Source organism: Cricetulus griseus, chromosome 5 (assembly GCF_003668045.3).
Source record: "Cricetulus griseus strain 17A/GY chromosome 5, alternate assembly CriGri-PICRH-1.0, whole genome shotgun sequence".
Taxonomy (NCBI): domain Eukaryota; kingdom Metazoa; phylum Chordata; class Mammalia; order Rodentia; family Cricetidae; genus Cricetulus; species Cricetulus griseus.
In genome coordinates, this window is record NC_048598.1 from 22501462 (window position 1) to 22520554 (window position 19093).

Consider the following 19093-nt stretch of genomic DNA (forward strand, 5'->3'; position numbering starts at 1 on the left):
CAGCCCCCTTTCCTCCAGAGTCTCTCTACCTCTTGCTGGTAGAAATGTACCAGGCTGTGGAGCTGTTGCATCTAACTTGAGGAAATGTTCGTTTGTTTCTGAACTTATGATGATATTAGAATAGACGTATCCTACCGGGTTGAAAAGGTGTATCTGTGTACTCAAACAAAAGGATGTGGGAAATGTCAGAGGAAGCCCATGACATGCCTGGCCTTGACTAAGGGAGAACTAACAAAATAAAGAGGAAATAGTGTTCCTTATGTCATGGCTCCCTGCCCTGTTGTCCCTGCAGGCCGCCAGCTCGCAGGAGCCGAGAGGGCCTCCACGGCCACTGCAGAGGAGACTGACATTGATGCTGTGGAGGTCCCACTCCCCAGGAATGATGTTCTCGACTTCAGCCGAGGTGTGACAGACCTGGATGCTGTAGGGAAGGAAGGAAGCTCCCACATAGACTCTACGGTAGGTGACTTTCATGTGTGGTCCTGGTGCCTCTGAGAGCAAGCTGTGTCACGGCTGTAGCCTTAGGCCGTCAGTTGCCTCATGGCTCACACCGTGGCAGCTTCAGAGTGGGGTGCCGTGTCACACAGTGGCAGTGCTGGAAGGTATTCCGTTGCCCTTAGAGGGGTCTGACTTCTGCAGATTCAGCACCCACATGAGGGTGCTGTGGAGTGCATTTCTGAAGTGTGTTGCCCACCTGGGGATCCCATCAATGTTCTAACCCTTTCTCCCTACACAGCAACATCTTGTGGTATTTGTGCAGGGCTCATCCGGCAGACCCATGTGATACAGGTGATCACATGGCTTAGCTAAAGAAGCCAGTCTGTTTGAGCCCATTACCTTGTCTAGTGTTGTGGGCCTTTAAAACTCCTGGATAACAACAGCTCTCCTCAGTCTGGAAACTAGCACACTGTATGGTAGAAACTGAGACCCATTGAGGCAGGCCTCATCACCCCCAGCCTAGCATTCTGCAGGTGGGATGACTAAGGCATAGAGGAGCTTCTAATATGATCCAGGAAAGAAACAAGCCCCAAGAGCCCCAAGACTAAATTCAAACATGAAGACAACTAAATTAAGAAAATCAAAAACCAAAAGGCAAGTTCCTGACCCTTGGGTTCCCAGGAAGCTCACTGGCACTTTCCATCCTCCATCTCAGATTAGGCCAGTTCATGAGGAAACACCTGAGTAGTTTGGCGGGCAGCGCCTCCTGTTTCCTCTGCTGCCCTGCTACTTCTCTACAAAGGACAATAGGCCTCCGTCCCTGAGTACCTTCTTCCTGCATTTCTGAGGATCAGCAAAGCCACCAGGAACAAAACCTATCTCCCTGGCACTGAACTCTGACTTTAGGAGCCATCTGAATGAAAGTGTCCCGTCAGGAGAAAGAGACAGCAGCTGCAGTCACCTAACTAACAGAGGTCCCTCTGGCTCATGTGTTAGGATGTCCAAATGTTCTTCCTTCATTGTGAGAAGAGATGGGAGAGGGTGGAGCATCTGAAGGACAGTGCAGGGAAGAACTGAGGCCATTTCCTTCTTGTTGTCATAGCGACAGGGTAGGTAGCTGTGTAAACAAACATAGATTCTAAAGCTAGAACCCCAATTCATCAGAAAGGTATATAATTGGAAATGAGTTTAAAAAAAAAAAAAAAAAAACGATATTTTATCAGCTGCTTGTCTCCCACCCTTTTGACAAATGATGTTCCCAAGGGATAGAGATAAAATTTTCTGGCTCTGTTTTGCCAGCATGTCCTCCCTAGAGCTATAGCTGTCATTGAAGATGCAGCATCTCCAGTACATGAGCGTCACTCAGCCCGCGCAGCCGTCATGAATATAACAATGAGAATGGGGAACTCAGACTTCTGCCTATGAGCCATGTTCTGTCTTCTCTCCTCAGGTCTCACCCCATCCTCAGGAGCCCATGCTGACAGCCTCACCTCGTATGCTGCTGCCTTCTTCTTCCTCGAAGCCACCAGGCTTGGGTACAGGGACACCTCTGTCCACTCATCACCAGATGCAGCTCCTCCAGCAGCTCCTCCAGCAGCAGCAGCAGCAGACGCAAGTGGCTGTGGCCCAGGTTCTCCTCAGCCTCCTCCCTTCTTCACAGGCTCCACTCTCATGGGCTTGATGCACCTTCCCTAGCAAGGGGCTCAGGGCAGGTTTAAAACCTAGGGAGCTCCAAAGAATTGCTCATGCTATTGGATGATTGCTTGTTGGGGTTCTAGGAGGTAAAAGGGGAGGGGGACAGATGGGGGCTAAGGTTAAAATGGAAAAACACATTGGTTCCCCCATGTATCCCTCGCTCTGAGTTAGGCTTGGCTGGCTTGGCTGAACGTTGTTGGATAGTGACTTGAACTTACCAAGGAAAAAGATGTACACAGTCCCACCCTCCCTTTCCTACCTTGTTTCCTCGTGTTTGGGTTGGGAAGGGATGCCTGGAGTTAGGACAGGTGTGACAACTCTTAAAACAGCTCCAGCTAAAAGGTGTATCTTTTTAGCTGCATCCTTCTTGCACAGACTGCTGCCCTGGCATCCCAAACACTCTTGACCATAACAGGTACTCAAGCCTCCATTTGTGACCTACTTATGCCAGACAGCATTGAACTTAGAGGAATTTAGGTAGATGATCTGAGCCATTTGAGAAGTGGCTACGTCTTAGCATCCAGATGGAGTGTACACCCTGAAGTCGGGTTGGACTGATGTTGCTTTGTGGGAGAGGACTGAGCTGATTTCCCTTGCTGCTTTCAGTGGGAATCCCTTCTGTTTGATTTCCACTGGAGGGTGCTGTCATTCATACTGACTTAAGAGTTCTGTAGTGTGAGCCTTCTCTTGATGCTGGGCAAGCTGGGGAATGGTGAAGACACATACATCTATTCTATATGAAGGCTGAAGTTTAAAGTCAGAGCAGGATCAAGCCTTATGTGGGTAGATGAAGGTAGTCAGGAGGATGGGATGGGACAGTTGGAGAATGGTCTGTGAAGGCTACTGTGTGCACTAGCCTTCTGAATCGGCTAGGCTTGAGTGGGTGCTGAGATTTTCCATGTTCCGTACAGGGAGCAGACTCCTCCAGGGAGAACTTACTGATCCTTCTGTGTGTTCTGCTTCCTCTCCCCCTGCCTCCTTGAGGAAATGAATCCCCCTGGTAGAGTGATGCTTTCCTCAGTACACCTTCAGGAAGCATCCAGCAGCCTGGCCTTAGTAAAGTCTGCTAAGGCTTGGCCTGAAAGAGCCCTCTTGTCATCCAACCTTCACTGACTGTCCCTGAGGCACTGGCCTCATGGGTCACTTTTGCTCCACATTTTCAAGACAGTGGAGTCAGTGGGACGTTGCTCCAAGATAGTAGATAGAATCTTGGAGGTGGTTTGGGAGTGGGAGATCTGACTGTGAGACCAAAGGATATGCCATGCTGCTGGGAGGGTTTGCAGGTGTTTCTAGAACGGCAGCGGAGAAAAGAGGATGTCAGTAATAGCTTCTTATATTTGGAGGGAAAAAAATCATTCTTTGTCAAACGAAAGAATCCATCTCTGTCTAATGACAGCATGGCAGTCTGAGACTCTCCTCCTCTGTGTGGGGGATGACAGGAACACAAAGCCTGAGCATTTCAGCCCCGGCCCATCGCCAAGCTCAACATTTCCCCAAGTTTCCCGTTGAATACAGATCCATTCTCTGAACAATCCTCTCTCAGCATATCAATTCCCAAGTAATTATTATTTATCCAAGAGTAGGTCTGATGCATATTCATGTTTTATTATCAGAGGGCACCTGAATTTGAAGTCTCAGCTAAGTACTAAAGAGAAAACGAGTTCAAGTGTCAAATCTGCACACAGTGTTGTGGCAGTGTAAGGAAGCACCCAGCCTGCACTCAGTCAGACCCGAAGCTTACCACAGGTCCGTCTGAGTCAGGACCAAACCTAAGAGTGGTTTTATGGCATAGCAAGTATCGGTGTTAGCAAAACATCCATGCCCCGCCCTGTTCTAATTGCCTCTCTCCTAGGAGACAGTGAGTTTTAAGGAAAAGGAACAATGCCGTGTTCTAGATTTATTTCAGGAGCTTCTCTCTAGGTTCTAGGCATTTCACCAGGTTGGTCAGTTCAAGCTTCTCATTTATTCAGAATCTATTGGATATAGCTGGCAGTGAGCTGCTGGGCTCTCAGCTCAAGCAGTAATGTGATAAAAGGCTGTCATAGAGCAGTAATGACTTTGAGTAGAGTGGTAGACTTCTGATCTTTTCATCAAACTAGACTTAAGGTCATTTGATGGCTTTCTGAGCATAGTCCTCTACCTGTCCCTGCTGTTCTCCTTAGTTGGTCTGTGACCACTTTCCTTCTATCTGTGTCTTCTCTTTACTGCCAGGGACACAGTAGGGTACAATTGTACCTCTCAGCTGGCCCTTGGCCCCCTGGTTCTGCAGGTGGGTTCAGTCTTAAACCAGCCTCTTCAAGCTCTCTTACACTATAGGATTTGATCAAAGGACTTTTTGTCATTGTCTCCACCTGTGTATACAATCAGTTATGTAAGATGTGCAAGTGGGTTGGTGACAGGTCATCCTGGCATCTTTCACATGCCAGCAACAGACCTGGTTCTTCTGCAGGACTGATTAGTTCCCCAGGGAAAGTCAACTTTCCCTTGTTCCGTTGGACTACTTCTAGTATGCTGCAAGGTCTTTCGTTGAACTACCAGTCTTCCCCAGAATTTAGTCGTTGAAACTGTCATCTTAGTGTTTTGGGTGAGAACGTAGTTTCCCTTTCTCTGAGCTCCCAAACCCTCCTGTAATACTTCTCAGTTTAAAATCTAAGGGTAAAGCCCCAAAGTTTTGCAGATAATACGTGCTGTTAAAGTCTCTTATCACATTCTTCATGTCCCCTGCCGCATCTGCTCCCACACAACAATCTGATTTGGCGGTTGCCTTTAGGACTGTGTTTAGTTCTTTTTGATGTTGTTGTGACTTTTCTAAGACCTCAAGATCTCTTCCAGCCTCACCTCAATTCTTTCAGTGCTAATCTTGAACAGGCCCTCCATGGCCTTAAAACACATAGGGGCAAAGATGACGTTAACCAACTCCTAAGTATTTCCAGGTTGTTCTGCAGTGGGAAATAGTGAATTACCCAAGTCCCTCTGTGGCTCTCCCAGCCCAGCATGAGGCTTCTCCTGGCTGCATTAGCTTCTGCTTTTACTTGGACCAGAAGTTCAAGGGTGTGGATGAAAACTACAGCCACACCTTGAATCGTACCTGGGATGTAGCTGGTGCCTGCATAGCTGCATGCTGGGCCTGCCTGGCTCCAGGATTGTGACTGACTGACAACAGTTAAGTGGGCCAGATATGTTTACAGTTTGCCAAGCCCTAGCCTAGCTCTTGGGAAAATGATAGTGAAGCTCATTGTTGCTATTTAAAGACCTCCTCTACCTGTTGCCACTTCTGCTTATTTAGGAACAAGTAATTTGTTTCTTATGCTTTGTGATATCGTGTGTTGTGGTTAGAGAAACAGTGCTGAAAATGCTCTGCACCCCCGCCCTGGCCCTCCATGTAGCATCAGTCTTTGTGGCTTCTCCTAGTCCCCAGCCCTGCACAAGTCCCTGGCATATGCATGCTGAGACAGAACTGCCTGCCTCTGCTTTCATCTGGTCTGGGGAAGGAGGGGCAAATTGCTCTGGTTATCTCCACTGCCATTTCCATGTGCCTGCCACTCCCTAACTTCAGCCTGGCCCTGCCCCCACTTCTGATGGAGGAGCTGGAGTCCAGGCAAGTAGGCCGGAGAGTGAGTGGGGCAATGGTCTGAGGTGGTTGGTGGGTTGAGGGTGAGTGGCAGAATTTGGGGAAGTGGTACAGAGCTGGAGGGGACAGGATTGGTGTTATATGTGTTGTTTGGGGATTGGGATGAAGAGCCGGATGCCAACACTAAGTGTGACTTTAGTGCCATATTGCTGTGTTTGTGCCACTGGTTTAGTCCGAACGGACTAGTCATACTCAAGGTGCCATGGCTCTGGAGAGGAGACGTTTCACAGTTACCTTTTCAGAAAGTACTGTGGTCAATTTTGTGGAAAACGCTCAATTCTCTGAAAGAAATGTGTGCTAAAGATAAATGTCCATGACGTGTGTGTGTGTGTGTGTGTGTGTGTGTGTGTGTGTGTGTGTGTGTGTGTGTGTGTGTCAGGGGTGAGGTGGTGCCTTCTATCCTTGTCCTAGTTGAGAACCAGAGCCCAAACCAAGGGTGAAGCTACCTCATTTTAACACTACCTCATTTTGACACTCCGAGTTCATATAAACTTGGTTTCGGAGTTTGAGGAACTCTAAACCACGCTGTCCTCACTTGGCCTGGTTTTAGTTCTGCAGCACTGAGGTCTGAAAGTACATGCCTGATTGCCACTTCGGTTGGCTGCAGAAGCAGGAGGCTCATTAGCGCTGGCTTGGGCAGTGACAGCCCTGCATTGTTTCTGTGCTCACGGAGCTTAAAAACAACTGAAATGATACAGCTCTGCACTTGCAGAGGTGAAATTCTTATGTAATCTGGCACAAGAGGCACTTACACCCCGGGGATATTTGCTCATGGCACTAAATGTCAATGAGTTTTACCTGAAGCATAGAATTCAAGGGGGTTGAGGGTACCCCACCTTTGGAACTTGGATACCTGCCAGAGAAGCTTCCAATACTCCCCTAACTTCTGCAAGAAGGAACCCGTTTTTGTTGTTGTTCTTCCTAATTCTCAGAAGTCACCATGGGATCTGAGAACTTTTTTAAGTGGCCCCCAGTGATTATGACTGTCTGTCTGAATGAAGAATCAACTGTTTCAGCCCCTAGCCAGCTCTCCCCATTGACAGATGGGGCAGATGAGGCCCAGGGAAAAGTAAACGGCCTGTAATTGGTTGTCTCAGGAGTAAGACTCTAGCACCCTGGCTGCTAGTCCCATGCTTGCTTCCTAATGGTCTATTCTGTGGGGATGCTGGTACCTGAGGGTGTGGCAGGTGTGTAGGGAGCCCATAATAGATGCTAATTAGTGGTGTGCAGGACTCTGTGCTCTCTCTACTTATCCACTGAAAAGCCATGTTCCATATTTCTGTCTTACATTTCTATTTGCTTCCAAAGTAAGTAGAAAATAAATGATCTGATCAGTAGATTCTATAGATGGTATTTCCCCGGTACTCTTATTTCATGTAGGTAACAGTACTGGCAGGTCAAGTTTTGAGCTTGCCCATCCTGTGGGGGTATAAGTGGGGACCTCCCACAGCCATTTCCCTGTTTCTTAGATTCAGTAGGATTGAGGGGACCCCTGGGTGAAGTTTCTCCATGCCTCTGTTTCCCAGGAAGCTACAGGTTTCATAGCCACTCTCCATCAGAACCCCCAGCTACAGTGTTCCTGTCACCTCTTTTCCTGATCTCGCCCCTCTTCAGATCCCTCCCGGGGGGAATATGAAACAGCAGAGGAGGCCGACATCCTGATCAAAACAAGAGTTCTGTCCTTAGCAGTCCTTTTGGAGAGGTTCTTTAGATTCATTAGGCCTCTTGTCCCTGGGGAAGGATGAGCCCAACCTTGGGGATCCACTAATGGAAAGTGGCAGCAAATCTCATTAGTGCCCTTGCTCAGTTCGGAGCCAGCTGCAAGGCCAGGCCTTGAGAACTGGGCAGAGAAGGAAGCAGCCACTGTACCCAAGCACAATTTTCTTAGTACTATGTCCCAGATGTGAAGACCTGGAGGTGCCTTGGTCAGCCTCAGCAAAATGGGAATTTCTAGAGAATACTGCTTTTCAGACTTGGAGAACATTTTCCTGAGAAAGAACCAGGGGAGGCTTTCCCCTCTTCCAGCTCTCTCCCACCCCACATCCCACCCACCCTGGTTCTGTGTCAACACCAGGTTTTGGGTCCAAGAAAACTGTCTTGCCTATAGGCTGACTTAGTTCCAAGTGACCAAACTCATCCATTCCCTTTCTCAAGAGCACTCTAAAATCCTCCCGATCCACTTCCTAGTACAAGAAACCATGCATGTGTGTACACTGACTTTCTATTTCCTTGAAGCTAGAGTTCTGGATGTAATTGCCCCTTTTCCCCCCACTGTTTCACCTCTACTCAAGGGTTATCCGCCAGAAATGGGCATGTAAACACCACTGAATGTGCCATGGCTGACCCCTATACTGCAAGGAGCATACCAATAGATAAAGTGCTCACTGTGAACACCAACCTCATCTTTATGTGGTTGTCAGAAGAGCACTCCTGTTAGTCACTCAACATTTAACTCCTTCCTAGAAGGAATCAGGGTTTCTATGGGCATCCGTTGAGAATAAGAAGAGAATAGAAAGATGGAGAAGTTGGTATCCAGGTATGAGAAGCCAAGTTTTATTACAACAAGCTCACTGACAGCAATGTAGTTCTATTTCCTGTGTCTTGTTGCACTGATGTTCAATAAAGTATAAGGGAAGATTAGGGGTTGGGGTCAGGGGGCATGGGGTGTGATGGTCTAGTCAATTGATATTAGCTTTTGCATTTTATTTTTTCAATTGATTTTGAGACAGGGTCTTGCTAGGTAGCCCTGGCTGGCCTGGAAGTTACTATAAAGACTAGACTGGCCTCAAAATTCTGTTTCCCAAGTATTAGGATTACAACATGTACCCCACCATACCTGGCTACGTTTGTTTTTAAAAAGATATGGGTAAAGCAGGCTGTGATGCCTGTAATCCTAGCACTCGGGAGGCAGTGACTGCAGGTTCAAGGCCAACCTGGTCTATATAGCCAGTTCCAGGTCAACTAGGGCCTATGTGTCAAGACCTTGTTTTGGAACTAAAAAAGTTCTTAAAACAGGAGTGGAAGGTGGTTTAATCTACATGGACACTGTAGGTAGTGAGGACGTATCTCCAATCTTTTGCACATGACATGGGGCCCATGGCGGTGCATGGGAGCCACATCATAGCCCTTGAGGCCTATAGAGAGGCCCAAAGGGCTGGTGTCCTATCTTCTCTTGGCCACTTTTCCAGAATTACAATTCCAGGTGCCCAATTTTCCATGCAGGGTTTCTTCATCACAAGTTGAATGTGGAGAGGGGCGTTTCTGATCCTGACCGTCCATTGGCAACTGCCACTTGTAGTAATGTCTCTCTCTTTTCTCTGCCCCTCCTTCTCTCTGTCTCCCTGCTGCCTCCTCTCTGCAGGTTCACTTGCTGAAGGATCAGCTGGCTGCTGAGGCTGCTGCACGGCTGGAGGCCCAGGCACGCGTGCACCAGCTCCTGCTGCAGAACAAAGACATGCTCCAGCACATCTCTGTGCTGGTCAAGCAAGTGCAGGAGCTGGAGCTGAAGCTGTCAGGACAGAATGCCAGTAAGCCAGGGTCCCGTGCAGCCGGAGTACCTTGCGTTTCAACAGAACACAGGCAGCATTGCTGTTAGTCTGCACATCTCATAAAGTATAGAATTACAGGGCCAGAGCACAGCTTCGCTGCCTTCTATCCACCACCCAGACTCGCCCATGAAGGTTCCTGGGAGACATTGCTACATATTTGTCCACTCTCTCCTTAAAGGGAGCTCGGTCACTTTATAGTCCACAAAAGCCCATTTCTCCCTCAGAGGGATGTCCCAATGAAGATATCACGAGCCCATATGGGATCATGTTGTGAACTCTGTGGGCTCCACAAACTCTTTAGCAGTTGATTCTCTGCACTGTATAGTCCACTGCTCTGTTGCACAGAGAAATGTATGTCTATTTAATTGATAAGATGGCTGAGTAACTGTGTCTGTAACTAGACTGGGTGGCCCCTGGTCTAAGATGCTTTGCTATCCGTATACCAGACATCCCCAAGCTGAACTGGGAAGCAAAAGGCAGTCTAGTTCCAGGGCTTCATCATAGGCTTGCCTATTGGTGGGTTCTGGGCACGCATGGAGTCTGTATTGACTGTGTGCTGACAAATACCTACTGACCAGCTATTAAACAAATAATTGTGATAGAGTTTTTTAATGTGTAAGGTCATTTATGCTCTGTAGTAGTAGATGCTGTCATGACTGTTGCACAACTGAGGAAACACACTCAGAGAGGTTTAACAAGTAGCTCAGAGTCACACAGTTAGCAAACGGTGAGTGAAGCCTAGTCTCACACTTAGGCTTCATCACAAATCTACTGTTTTTCTAACGATACCATTAGTTCCCTAAAGCTACCCCTCATGGCTGTCACACATAGTCCAGCCCATAGAGATTTCTCAGCAGTTATCAGAGGCAGGGCTGAGTGTCTAAAGGGTGTAGCTGGGAGCCACTGTGGGTAAGTCACTCTGGCTGTCCAGATTAATCTCTTACAAGGTTTGACTGTTACCCCCATATTTGGAATGTGGATGGGTTGGTACCTGCCCCCCCCCCCGCCCCCATCACAAATCCACTAACAGGGCATTCAGTAGCCTTCCCAACTCTGAAAGCCCAGCAGCCAAGAGCATCTGATGCTGCAAGGGTGAAAGGGAAGGAACCTGTCAAGGATGCTACAGAGTTGTTCAAGCAAGGACTCTTCCAGGGACTGGGATTGTCAGAACCAGGCTTTTCCAACCCCACAGGTTAATAATAATAAATGAGCTCACATCTGAAGCCTTGCCTAACATTGCCTCTCCTTGCCGGTTGTCTCCCTGCAGTGGGCTCCCAGGACAGCTTGCTGGAGATCACCTTCCGTTCAGGTGCCCTGCCTGTGCTCTGTGAACCTACCACCCCTAAGCCGGAGGACCTACACTCACCGCTGCTGGGCGCCGGCTTGGCTGACTTTGCCCACCCAGCGGGCAGCCCCTTAGGTAGGCGTGACTGCTTGGTGAAACTGGAGTGCTTTCGTTTCCTCCCACCCGAGGATACCCGGCCGATGGTGCAGGGTGAGCCGCTCCTGGGTGGCCTGGAGCTCATCAAGTTCCGAGAGTCAGGCATCGCCTCAGAGTATGAGTCCAACACGGACGAAAGCGAGGAGCGTGACTCATGGTCCCAGGAGGAGCTGCCACGCCTGCTCAATGTCCTACAGCGGCAGGAGTTGGGTGACAGTTTGGATGATGAGATCGCCGTGTAGGTGCAGGGCAAGGAGTTGGTGGAGGTGGCAGCATGATGCCAAGGGGGTCAAGTCTGCCTGTTCCCTGGCAGAGGATGCCCAGGGAAGGCGCCACTGAGATTAACACCCAGGGCCCAGAGTATAGGGCTTCAGAGGAGGGTCAGGATTTTGCTTTGGAAGGTAAATGAGGGAAGAAATTGGATCCCCAGAGACAGGAATCAGTGTCTGCATTCTGTTAATGACTGAGGGGGGTGGAAGCAGGGCTTTCCAGGACCTTGAGATGGGGTCCATCTTGAGAACCACAGTCTGGAAGGACTGCCGCTCCCACCATTATAGTCAGGTTCTAATCAGTCTATCCAGTGATGCCTCAGTGAGCCACACACTCTCCTGTCTCTGTGGTGCAGACCATAAAGGGAAGCCATTGGTACCTTCTCTGGTACTTTGATTTTGGATATCAGGATGCTACAAGTTGCCTAACCCTCCCTTGAGGTATAAGAGAATTCCTTTCCCCAGGCCCTGGCTAAGATTGTAGAGGCTGGATGCCCTGGGCTTCTAGGAAAGTGAGGCTATGCCTGAATATGGAATTGAGAGGAGTCACAAGTCATAGTGGTTGAACTAGGAATTTTCTCTAGCTGGGTGTGGGGATGTTGCTTTGAAGAGGGCGGGAATGTTAAGACTGTTCAGGGCCCTGATGTGAGAGCCCATGGGGAGGATAGCTCATTGCTGCTGCAGCTCACTTAGGTCTCATTCTTCAGTTTGGAAACCCTGCCCCAACCCATCTCCTGCCTGCACCCCAACTTATTGCCTACCCTTCAGAATCACTGCCACTTAGATCAGGGACCACAGCCCTGCCACCCCAGCCCATAATCTCTTACCATCTAGGCCTTGCCTAGGGATGTCCACTCAGTAATAAGGAACCCTCCCCCCCCCCCGCCCATAAGACCTTAACTGTTTAATAAATTCTCCAACTCCCGAAGAGATAGCTGATATATGATATATATGATATATGTTCAAAGTCATAGGATTTTGGGGGGGCAGGGAAGTGGCTTGGGGGCAGTGTTCATTTTCTTCCTGGATAAGCTGTAGGCCAAACTGTAGTATTGTCAGAGGGACAGTTGACAAGGATGGAGTTGCCCAAATGGAGTTCTTCAGCCTCAGCTTTGCTTTGAAATGTATCTAAATGTAAGCATTGCCCTTTCTTACAGCCACAGAGGGATTTCTTTTAAACTAAACAATCAAGTTAAGTGAAATTAATATAGCTTTATACTATTTCTCCCTAGTGCATCAGGGTGTCCACAGTAGTAAGATGTGTGGGGTGGTGTGTGTGTGGGGTGGTGTGTGTGTGTGTGTGTGTGTGTGTGTGTGTGTGTGTGTGTAGGACATGATTTTGGACTTGTGAGAAGTGACTAGAAAGATCTCCAGGGTGGTCGGATAAGCAATATCATTGTACCCTTTTCCCACCCTGCGTTAAGTTGAAGAGGTAGAATTCTGTTTGTTAATTTTCTAATTAACTATTGGAGGGAGGCCCAGATACACAAGGAAGGAAGAACTTGAGATGTGAGGTCCACAAAACTGAAGGAGCAGCTGCAGAAATCAAGTTTGGATGAGTCCGTTTAATATACTCAACCCCAGCCCAGGGTCCCTTGAGTCTAGGACCTTTGGATGCAAGAGTTTGCCTGTCTGAAGACAGGCGGTCTGTTTGCTCAAGGCAAACGGGGTGAACGGGAGGTAAGGATACAGTGAGAGACAAGTGGTGGGGGGTGGGCTGTAGAGGAGTGAAAACTCGTGTGGGAAAGACGGCGGCTCTTAAAGGAGAAATGGAAGTGAGATGAAGAACGGAGAGACTGGTTAAACGATGGGTGCTGACTTGGAACTCACGTAAGACTCTTGCCCTTGATTTCTGCTTTCGTTGACCCTCCCCTTTCCCTGATTGCGGCCTTCACTGGAGAATTCATTCATGTGCCAATACCTTCCCTAGTAAGACCCAAATCTGTACAAGCTCGGTCTATGGGACTGGGACACCTAAAGAACAGATCTGGCGGTCTTGTGCGGCCACCGGCCACCAAACCTCCATTTAGGCCAATGGGCAGGACAGGGAATGTTGCAGACCTGATCTCCCAGCAGCGTCCTCCACCTTCCTTGCTTCTTGCTCTGCTAACTCAACTCTGCCTTTCTCCTTCCTTCTACTCTGCCTATATGGAGGACACATGGACACCAGGGGTTCCTTATTGAAGCTTGCCCCAGGTGCCAGAAAGCTCTTGGGCGTACAAGGCTTCGCAGCTGCAGAGGCAGGACAGAATTTCTCTGCACAGGATGGACTACATATGGGAACTGAAATCTATATTCCTCTCTATTCCTGCTTACATTGATGCTGTCTGTAAAAACCTTTCTGCGCCTCGCTCCTCTCAGCCAACCTTGTTTATGAGTTGTATTCCTTTATACTCTGCTTGACTGCTTTCCCTTTCCTATTCCTCCCTCCCCTCCCCTCCCCTCCCCTCCCGTCCCTCCCCTCCACCCCCTCCCTCCCCTCCCTCTTGCTAGCCCTCTGCTTCCTATACTGGTTGTGTCATTAACTGTTGGATCAGCTCTCTGGGAAACGATCTGTTAATGTAAGTGCACTTACTCCCTGGATGTTATCACTAGTTAGTGGCTTTTGCTAAATAAACCTTTCTTATTTCTAAAAGCTGTCCTATGGTCTCTACTTGCTTCTTCTAGTTAGCCTGCTTCTTCTGTCCCCTTCCCTTGCACCCACTTCCTAAGCCAGGCAGCATCAGCTCTGGGACACGGTATAGGAAGAATTCATATTTCCTGGAGCAAAGCAGATCCTTGGTTGCAGGACATATGGACCAGCTCTGCAGGGTTGGACTGTCCACTGGTATTAACCAGAAATCATTTTACTTCCCTGGGGGACATCTGACAGTGTCTGGATACCTCATCATTTCTCATAGATAGGGTATGGATGCTTTTGGCATATAGAGGGTGGAAATCGGGGATCTTACCAAACATAGGACAACCTCAACAAAGAATTATCCAGCCCAAGGTCATTAAAACCGAGATTGCAATCCCCAGCCTACACCCAGTTTTTTAGACTCCTCTGACCCCTGGACTTTTCAGACTGCAGATACCATTAGAATACGAGGCACTCTGTCATTGTTTCTACCATAACTAAGATCAAGATTATACAATTCTGCTGACTCCTGGACTCGGTGTCTGAGATTTCTATTTGGTAGTTGCCTAAAGGGGCCCATTCCAGCTAAGTCCATACAGAGAACAAAACAGGCCCCTCCTCATATCTCCCCAGAAGTATATTACAGCAACAATGATTCACAGATCAATCCTGAAACATGGGGGTATCGGCCTCAGAGGCAGCCTTTACTTTTTTGACTTCCAAATGCTGGGATTTGGGGGCTTTTTTGAAGGCAGGAAGCTTGTTAAGTCTGGTGCTTTGTTAGGCCCAGGCCAGAGGCAAGACCAGGAAGGCCGTTAACCAGGCTTATGTGCTCTCTGTTCTCCTCTGACAGTGAAGTGAACTGGGATGTTTTCTCACCAGTACACTGGGATGGTATATGCCACATGCAGGGTTCTTGAGAGATATGAGCTCGCATTGTAAAAGTCTCTGCAGAGAGTACCTAGCACCACCCCAGGGAACAGTACAGTTTGCATTTTAGTGTGCTCCCTCCTCCCCACACCTTTGCTGGTTAGGACAGGTGTTTCTGGAACCTTTATCTATGTTCTAAAACTAGATGGAGCACTCTCCTAGGTTATGGATGGGGTTATGGTGACACTTGGTACATCAAATGCAAAATGAGGAAGGCACCTTCCTGTCCCTAGGAGAAGATAGTAAACACGGGCCAGATAGTAATGGGCACATGCTGCGGTCCCTTCTCTAGTCCCTATGGCTGCTATTTGGGGCATGTGATGCACAGGTCCTGGAGCAGGGGGCATGGGGTTGGCAGAAGATTAGGAGCCAGTTCCCCAGGCAATGGTGATACCAAGAGTGGCCTCTCCTGGGTATGCTTCTCATTGTTCTTGCAGGGTACCCCTATCAAAGGGACATGCACAACCACACATGTTAAGAGGCCACCTTCCAGAGCTCAGTGGCTTTTCCAGTTAAGAACACAAGGTGCATGCTAGAGAGGCTCACCAGTCATATGTCTCCCTTGGGGGATGGTATCCAGGGAGTGATGTCAGGGTTGCCTAGAGACCACCTGGCTTCTGAGGAACTAGGTTGTGACCTGCAAATCCCAGCTCTTGAAACTGACAAACACTGGATTCTTGCTAAGAAGGAAGGCCACAGAAAGAGCAATGAAAAACAGGGCTTAATGAAGGGTCAGGGCTGTTCTCATAGTCTGTTAAGTGATGGGGATTTGAGCACAGCATTTCTCATGCTGGGGAAACATTAAGAACCATGCATGATATTTTGACAACACAATGGCAAACAGAAGCGGCTCTGCTAAACCATAAAGTCAGGCTCCAGGAAGGGTCACTGTGTATCATGAGAAAAGCAAAGGAGGGACCTGCACACACTGACCCACTCTTGGGGGAGGCATGAACTAAGAGACAGTCGATGATACCCAGTCCCTGAGAGGAAATGCCCAGTTACCTTTCTGCGTCAGATTGGCAGAGAGGTTGCCCTGAAATGGAGTCAGGGTCAGGACTCTCCGCCTGGTACCTTGTCTGGGGATAGAATGTAGTGTTTTCACATAATCACCTGCCTGTTTTGGCATGACTCAAAACAGCCGTGAGAATACATCCTCTGGGCTGAGCATCATTCTGTCTGCTTCAGCAAGAGGTACCCACTCTGGGTCATAGTCATGGTACACGTGGTGGGGATAGTCCACACTCCTTATGCTGGGAGTCATGTTGTCCTCTCCAGAGGTACAACTCCCTCCAACAGTTAATATCTAAGATGCCTTTCCAACTACAGGAATTCTTCCTCTGCCCTTTGTTCCTAGTGTGTGCGCAAGGACCGATCCTGTAGACCAGCACCCTGGAGCAGTGGTTTTTCCTTCTGAACTATTTCAGAGTCACCTTGGAGGCTGGTTATGGCACAGCTGTTAGGACGAGTAGGTCCAAGTGTGTTCTAAGATTAATGTCTCTTTCTGACTCCCAGAGGAAGCCACCGCTGCTAGTCTAGGCAGCTTGCTTTAATGGACACTTTGAGGATATTCTCGAACTTCAAGCATGAGAGACAAAGAGGCAGGTCTAGTATCGCTAGGCAAGCACTAATTGAAGGTGATGAATATTCACTGGGTACTAAGAAGAGCAGATGATGGGGGGTGACCAGACTTGACAAAAGACTATGACTAACTTCAGTTTATTGTCACCTCTCCAGAGGCAAAAGTAGGCTTCATCCCTATTTACCTGAGGTGTCAGCAGACTACTTGAAGGCCTGACAGCTGCCCAAAGAGAACCTATCTCCTGACCGGGCCTTCTGTTCCTTGCCCCAGAGGGTTTTGAGCTTTCGGTAGTACACCTTGCAGCTGAAACCCTCCTTGAAACCCCCCTTGATGTGGCTTTTGAGGGAGTGCAGAGTGGGGTACATTCGGCAGCAGGCTGCACATTTGTAGCCATTCTGTTGGGCTGGGTGCCACTTGGAAACCATTAGGATGTCCTGGGATGTAATGGACTCCAAACCATGCTTGGATTTCTTATTGGCCTCCCTAGGGTATGTATTCTCTTGGGATGAGGAAGACGAGCAGACACTGTCAGCCACATCCTCAATAAGGCAACTGTCCCCTCTGCCCTCTTCCCAGTCCACCTCTGGGAATCCATAGGCCTCCAGGTGGCTCTCTTTGTCTGTGCATACGAAGTAGCTGTAAGGGGAAAACCAGGGTCGGTAGATGGTGCAGTTTCGCCTCAGCTGCTCCCCATTCTGGGTGTCCCCCAAGTCTGCAAAGGAAAGGGCAGGGTCTGAGTTTGGGGCTGAGGGTAGGGATGAGTGAAGTGGCTGGATGGAGGCAGTCAGGAGAAGCAGACAGACACAGTCCTCCATGACCTCAGGAGACCTGTGCTCCACCTTGATGGTGACTGGGAGACCATGGGTGATAAGGGGATGGGAAGAACAGCCCAAGACATCCATTCCTGCTGCATGCTTTTCCCGCTGCTGAAAAGAGCCATGAGATGTCTGGGCAGGAGACAGACCTGCCCTGTGTAAAAGACACCTTGACTTCTGACCCCTCTAAGGTTAGGCAAGGACAGGTAGACATCTGACATCTTATAATCTTTCTGCCACTGATGGTTTGACAACTTTTCCAGCCTTAGTACCTATTCTAATCCTTCCATAGCCACTCAGAAACTGGCTGTCCACATGAGCTTGGCAGAAGGGAGTAAGGAGGCAAGGAACCTTCATGGGCCGAGACACAGGTGAAAAAGCAGCAAGTGTTGATGGATTTGCAGATACCCTTACCTTTAGGGGTACAGCTCCTGACCCTCTTTAGCTTTTTACATGCCCCTGCTCAGAATAGAAGGCCTCACCTGGTGAGGGCACTTGGCTATGCACCCCATGCCAGAGAGCATTGCTTTGATACTGGGGTGGCAGGGCCTGAGCTGGGCTGGAAGCCTCAGTGGGTATCTCTGTCTTTATAATGTCTGGGTTACAGAAGGAACCATGGTGAGCTGAGCAAGATTGGGAGTCCTCTTCTGGGGACCCGCCAAGATATACTTTAGAGGCTCACCTTCTCAAAACTAATTCAAAACAGTGAACTCAAGCTGAACACAAACGAGCAGGCCTGTTCTAGGTGATATCCCAGGGAGTCATAGATGGGGAAGTTTCTTCAGACCTAAAAAAGGTCCTCTGGAAACCAGGTAATACGATTTGGCCAGGCCGGGGCCATGGCCTAGCAGTAAAGGTCATGTCTAGCTTCATTAAAGCTTTGGTTTCCGTATTCCCGAAGATGTCTCATGATACATTTTCCTTGGCACACCCCTCACCTGATGCTCCTGTTTATCCCATGTGACTTCACTTTGTAGGACTCTGGAACACAGTTCCAGGATGGACTCTCTGATCACAGCCCACATAGGCAAGTTGCACAGTCCCTTTGAGAAGCAACAAGGCACATTCTCCCATTGAAAAATCTCATCCCCTCAGTCAGAGGCAAGGTGTGTGGGCTCTTGGCGCATGTACGCTGCAGTAGCTACTAAATCTCAGATGACAAGTTCACTTAAGAAGAGTTTCTGGCCATCTAGGGTTGGGGATTAGTTCAGTGGGAGAACACTTGCCAAGCATGCATGAGGCTCTGGGTTTGATCTCCACCAGGTGGGTCTGGAAGAAAGTAGATCTGCCTTGACCCCACGACAATGACTAAGCTTTTAGGAGATAGCTTTTAAACTGTTCTCTGTAGAGGCAAATGGATGTTTAGGAGAGCTCCCACAGCAGTACAGCTCAGTTCCGGTGTGCTTGAGGGTCCCTAGAGGATCCTGTTCTGGATCATTGCATCTGGGATGGAGGCCTGAGAAGCTGCCTTTCTCAGCTTCCTAGTGATGCTCACATTCAAGAGCCAGGGTCACACTTCAGCTGACAAGCCCTCACGTGTCTCCCTTTGCTCCTCCCTGTGCTCATCAGGTAGCCTACATCTTGCCACTAACGTTTTGTTTTTTTTCTCCAGTTTAAGACCAAGGTAACGGGAGAGCCTGCTCTCTCTGTAGACAAATCACCATCTCAAGATTTCATGTAGAAGCTGGCTCTAGGGGAAAGAAAGGTGACAACAAATGCTTCTGCCATCTGTCCCTTGCCAGAGGTCATGAACCAGCAAGACTTACCAGGAATGCAGTCTTTTGAAAACTTATATTCTCCCCCTATGTTGTTTGGCTTTCCCAACCAATCATGATCCTATAGGATGATCTGACAGGATCATGGTTTTTCAAACAAAATTCAAAAAAGTTTAATGAACAAAATCCCACATCTTTTTAGTCCTAATGAGCAGCATTTACCTGGCAAGCTGGAGGCAAGTGAGGATATAATATCGGGAAAAGTACTCAGGGCAGAGGAAGAGATTCGAGGTCTAGAGATGCTGAGAAGTGAGACGTTCTCCATGTTCTGACCACCACAAGGTATGGAGGTCACACACCAGTTCCTGGGAGGCTGGCCAGATTGTCAGGGCAGTAAACATTCTGAATG

The 19093-nt window shown here is 48.7% G+C and overlaps 2 protein-coding genes across 3 annotated transcripts in view; one reads left to right on the forward strand and one right to left on the reverse strand.

Annotated features, from left to right (window-relative positions):
- LOC100771018 (carboxyl-terminal PDZ ligand of neuronal nitric oxide synthase protein) overlaps positions 1 to 19093 on the forward strand; it is a 293706-nt gene that overhangs the window by 264198 nt on the left and 10415 nt on the right. For both annotated transcript variants that reach the window (XM_027417062.1, XM_027417063.1), the window contains exons 7-10: positions 293 to 459; positions 1889 to 2068; positions 9126 to 9291; positions 10580 to 10732. In XM_027417062.1, the coding sequence (XP_027272863.1) occupies positions 293 to 459; positions 1889 to 2068; positions 9126 to 9291; positions 10580 to 10732 (666 nt within the window). The remainder of the gene's footprint in view (positions 1 to 292; positions 460 to 1888; positions 2069 to 9125; positions 9292 to 10579; positions 10733 to 19093) is intronic.
- Spata46 (spermatogenesis associated 46) lies at positions 16355 to 19009 on the reverse strand. The gene is made up of 3 exons (XM_035445253.1): positions 18907 to 19009; positions 17452 to 17565; positions 16355 to 16866 (listed from the first exon to the last, which is right to left on the reverse strand). The coding sequence occupies exons 1-3, from the start codon at positions 19007 to 19009 to the stop codon at positions 16355 to 16357; spliced, it is 729 nt and encodes a 242-aa protein (XP_035301144.1).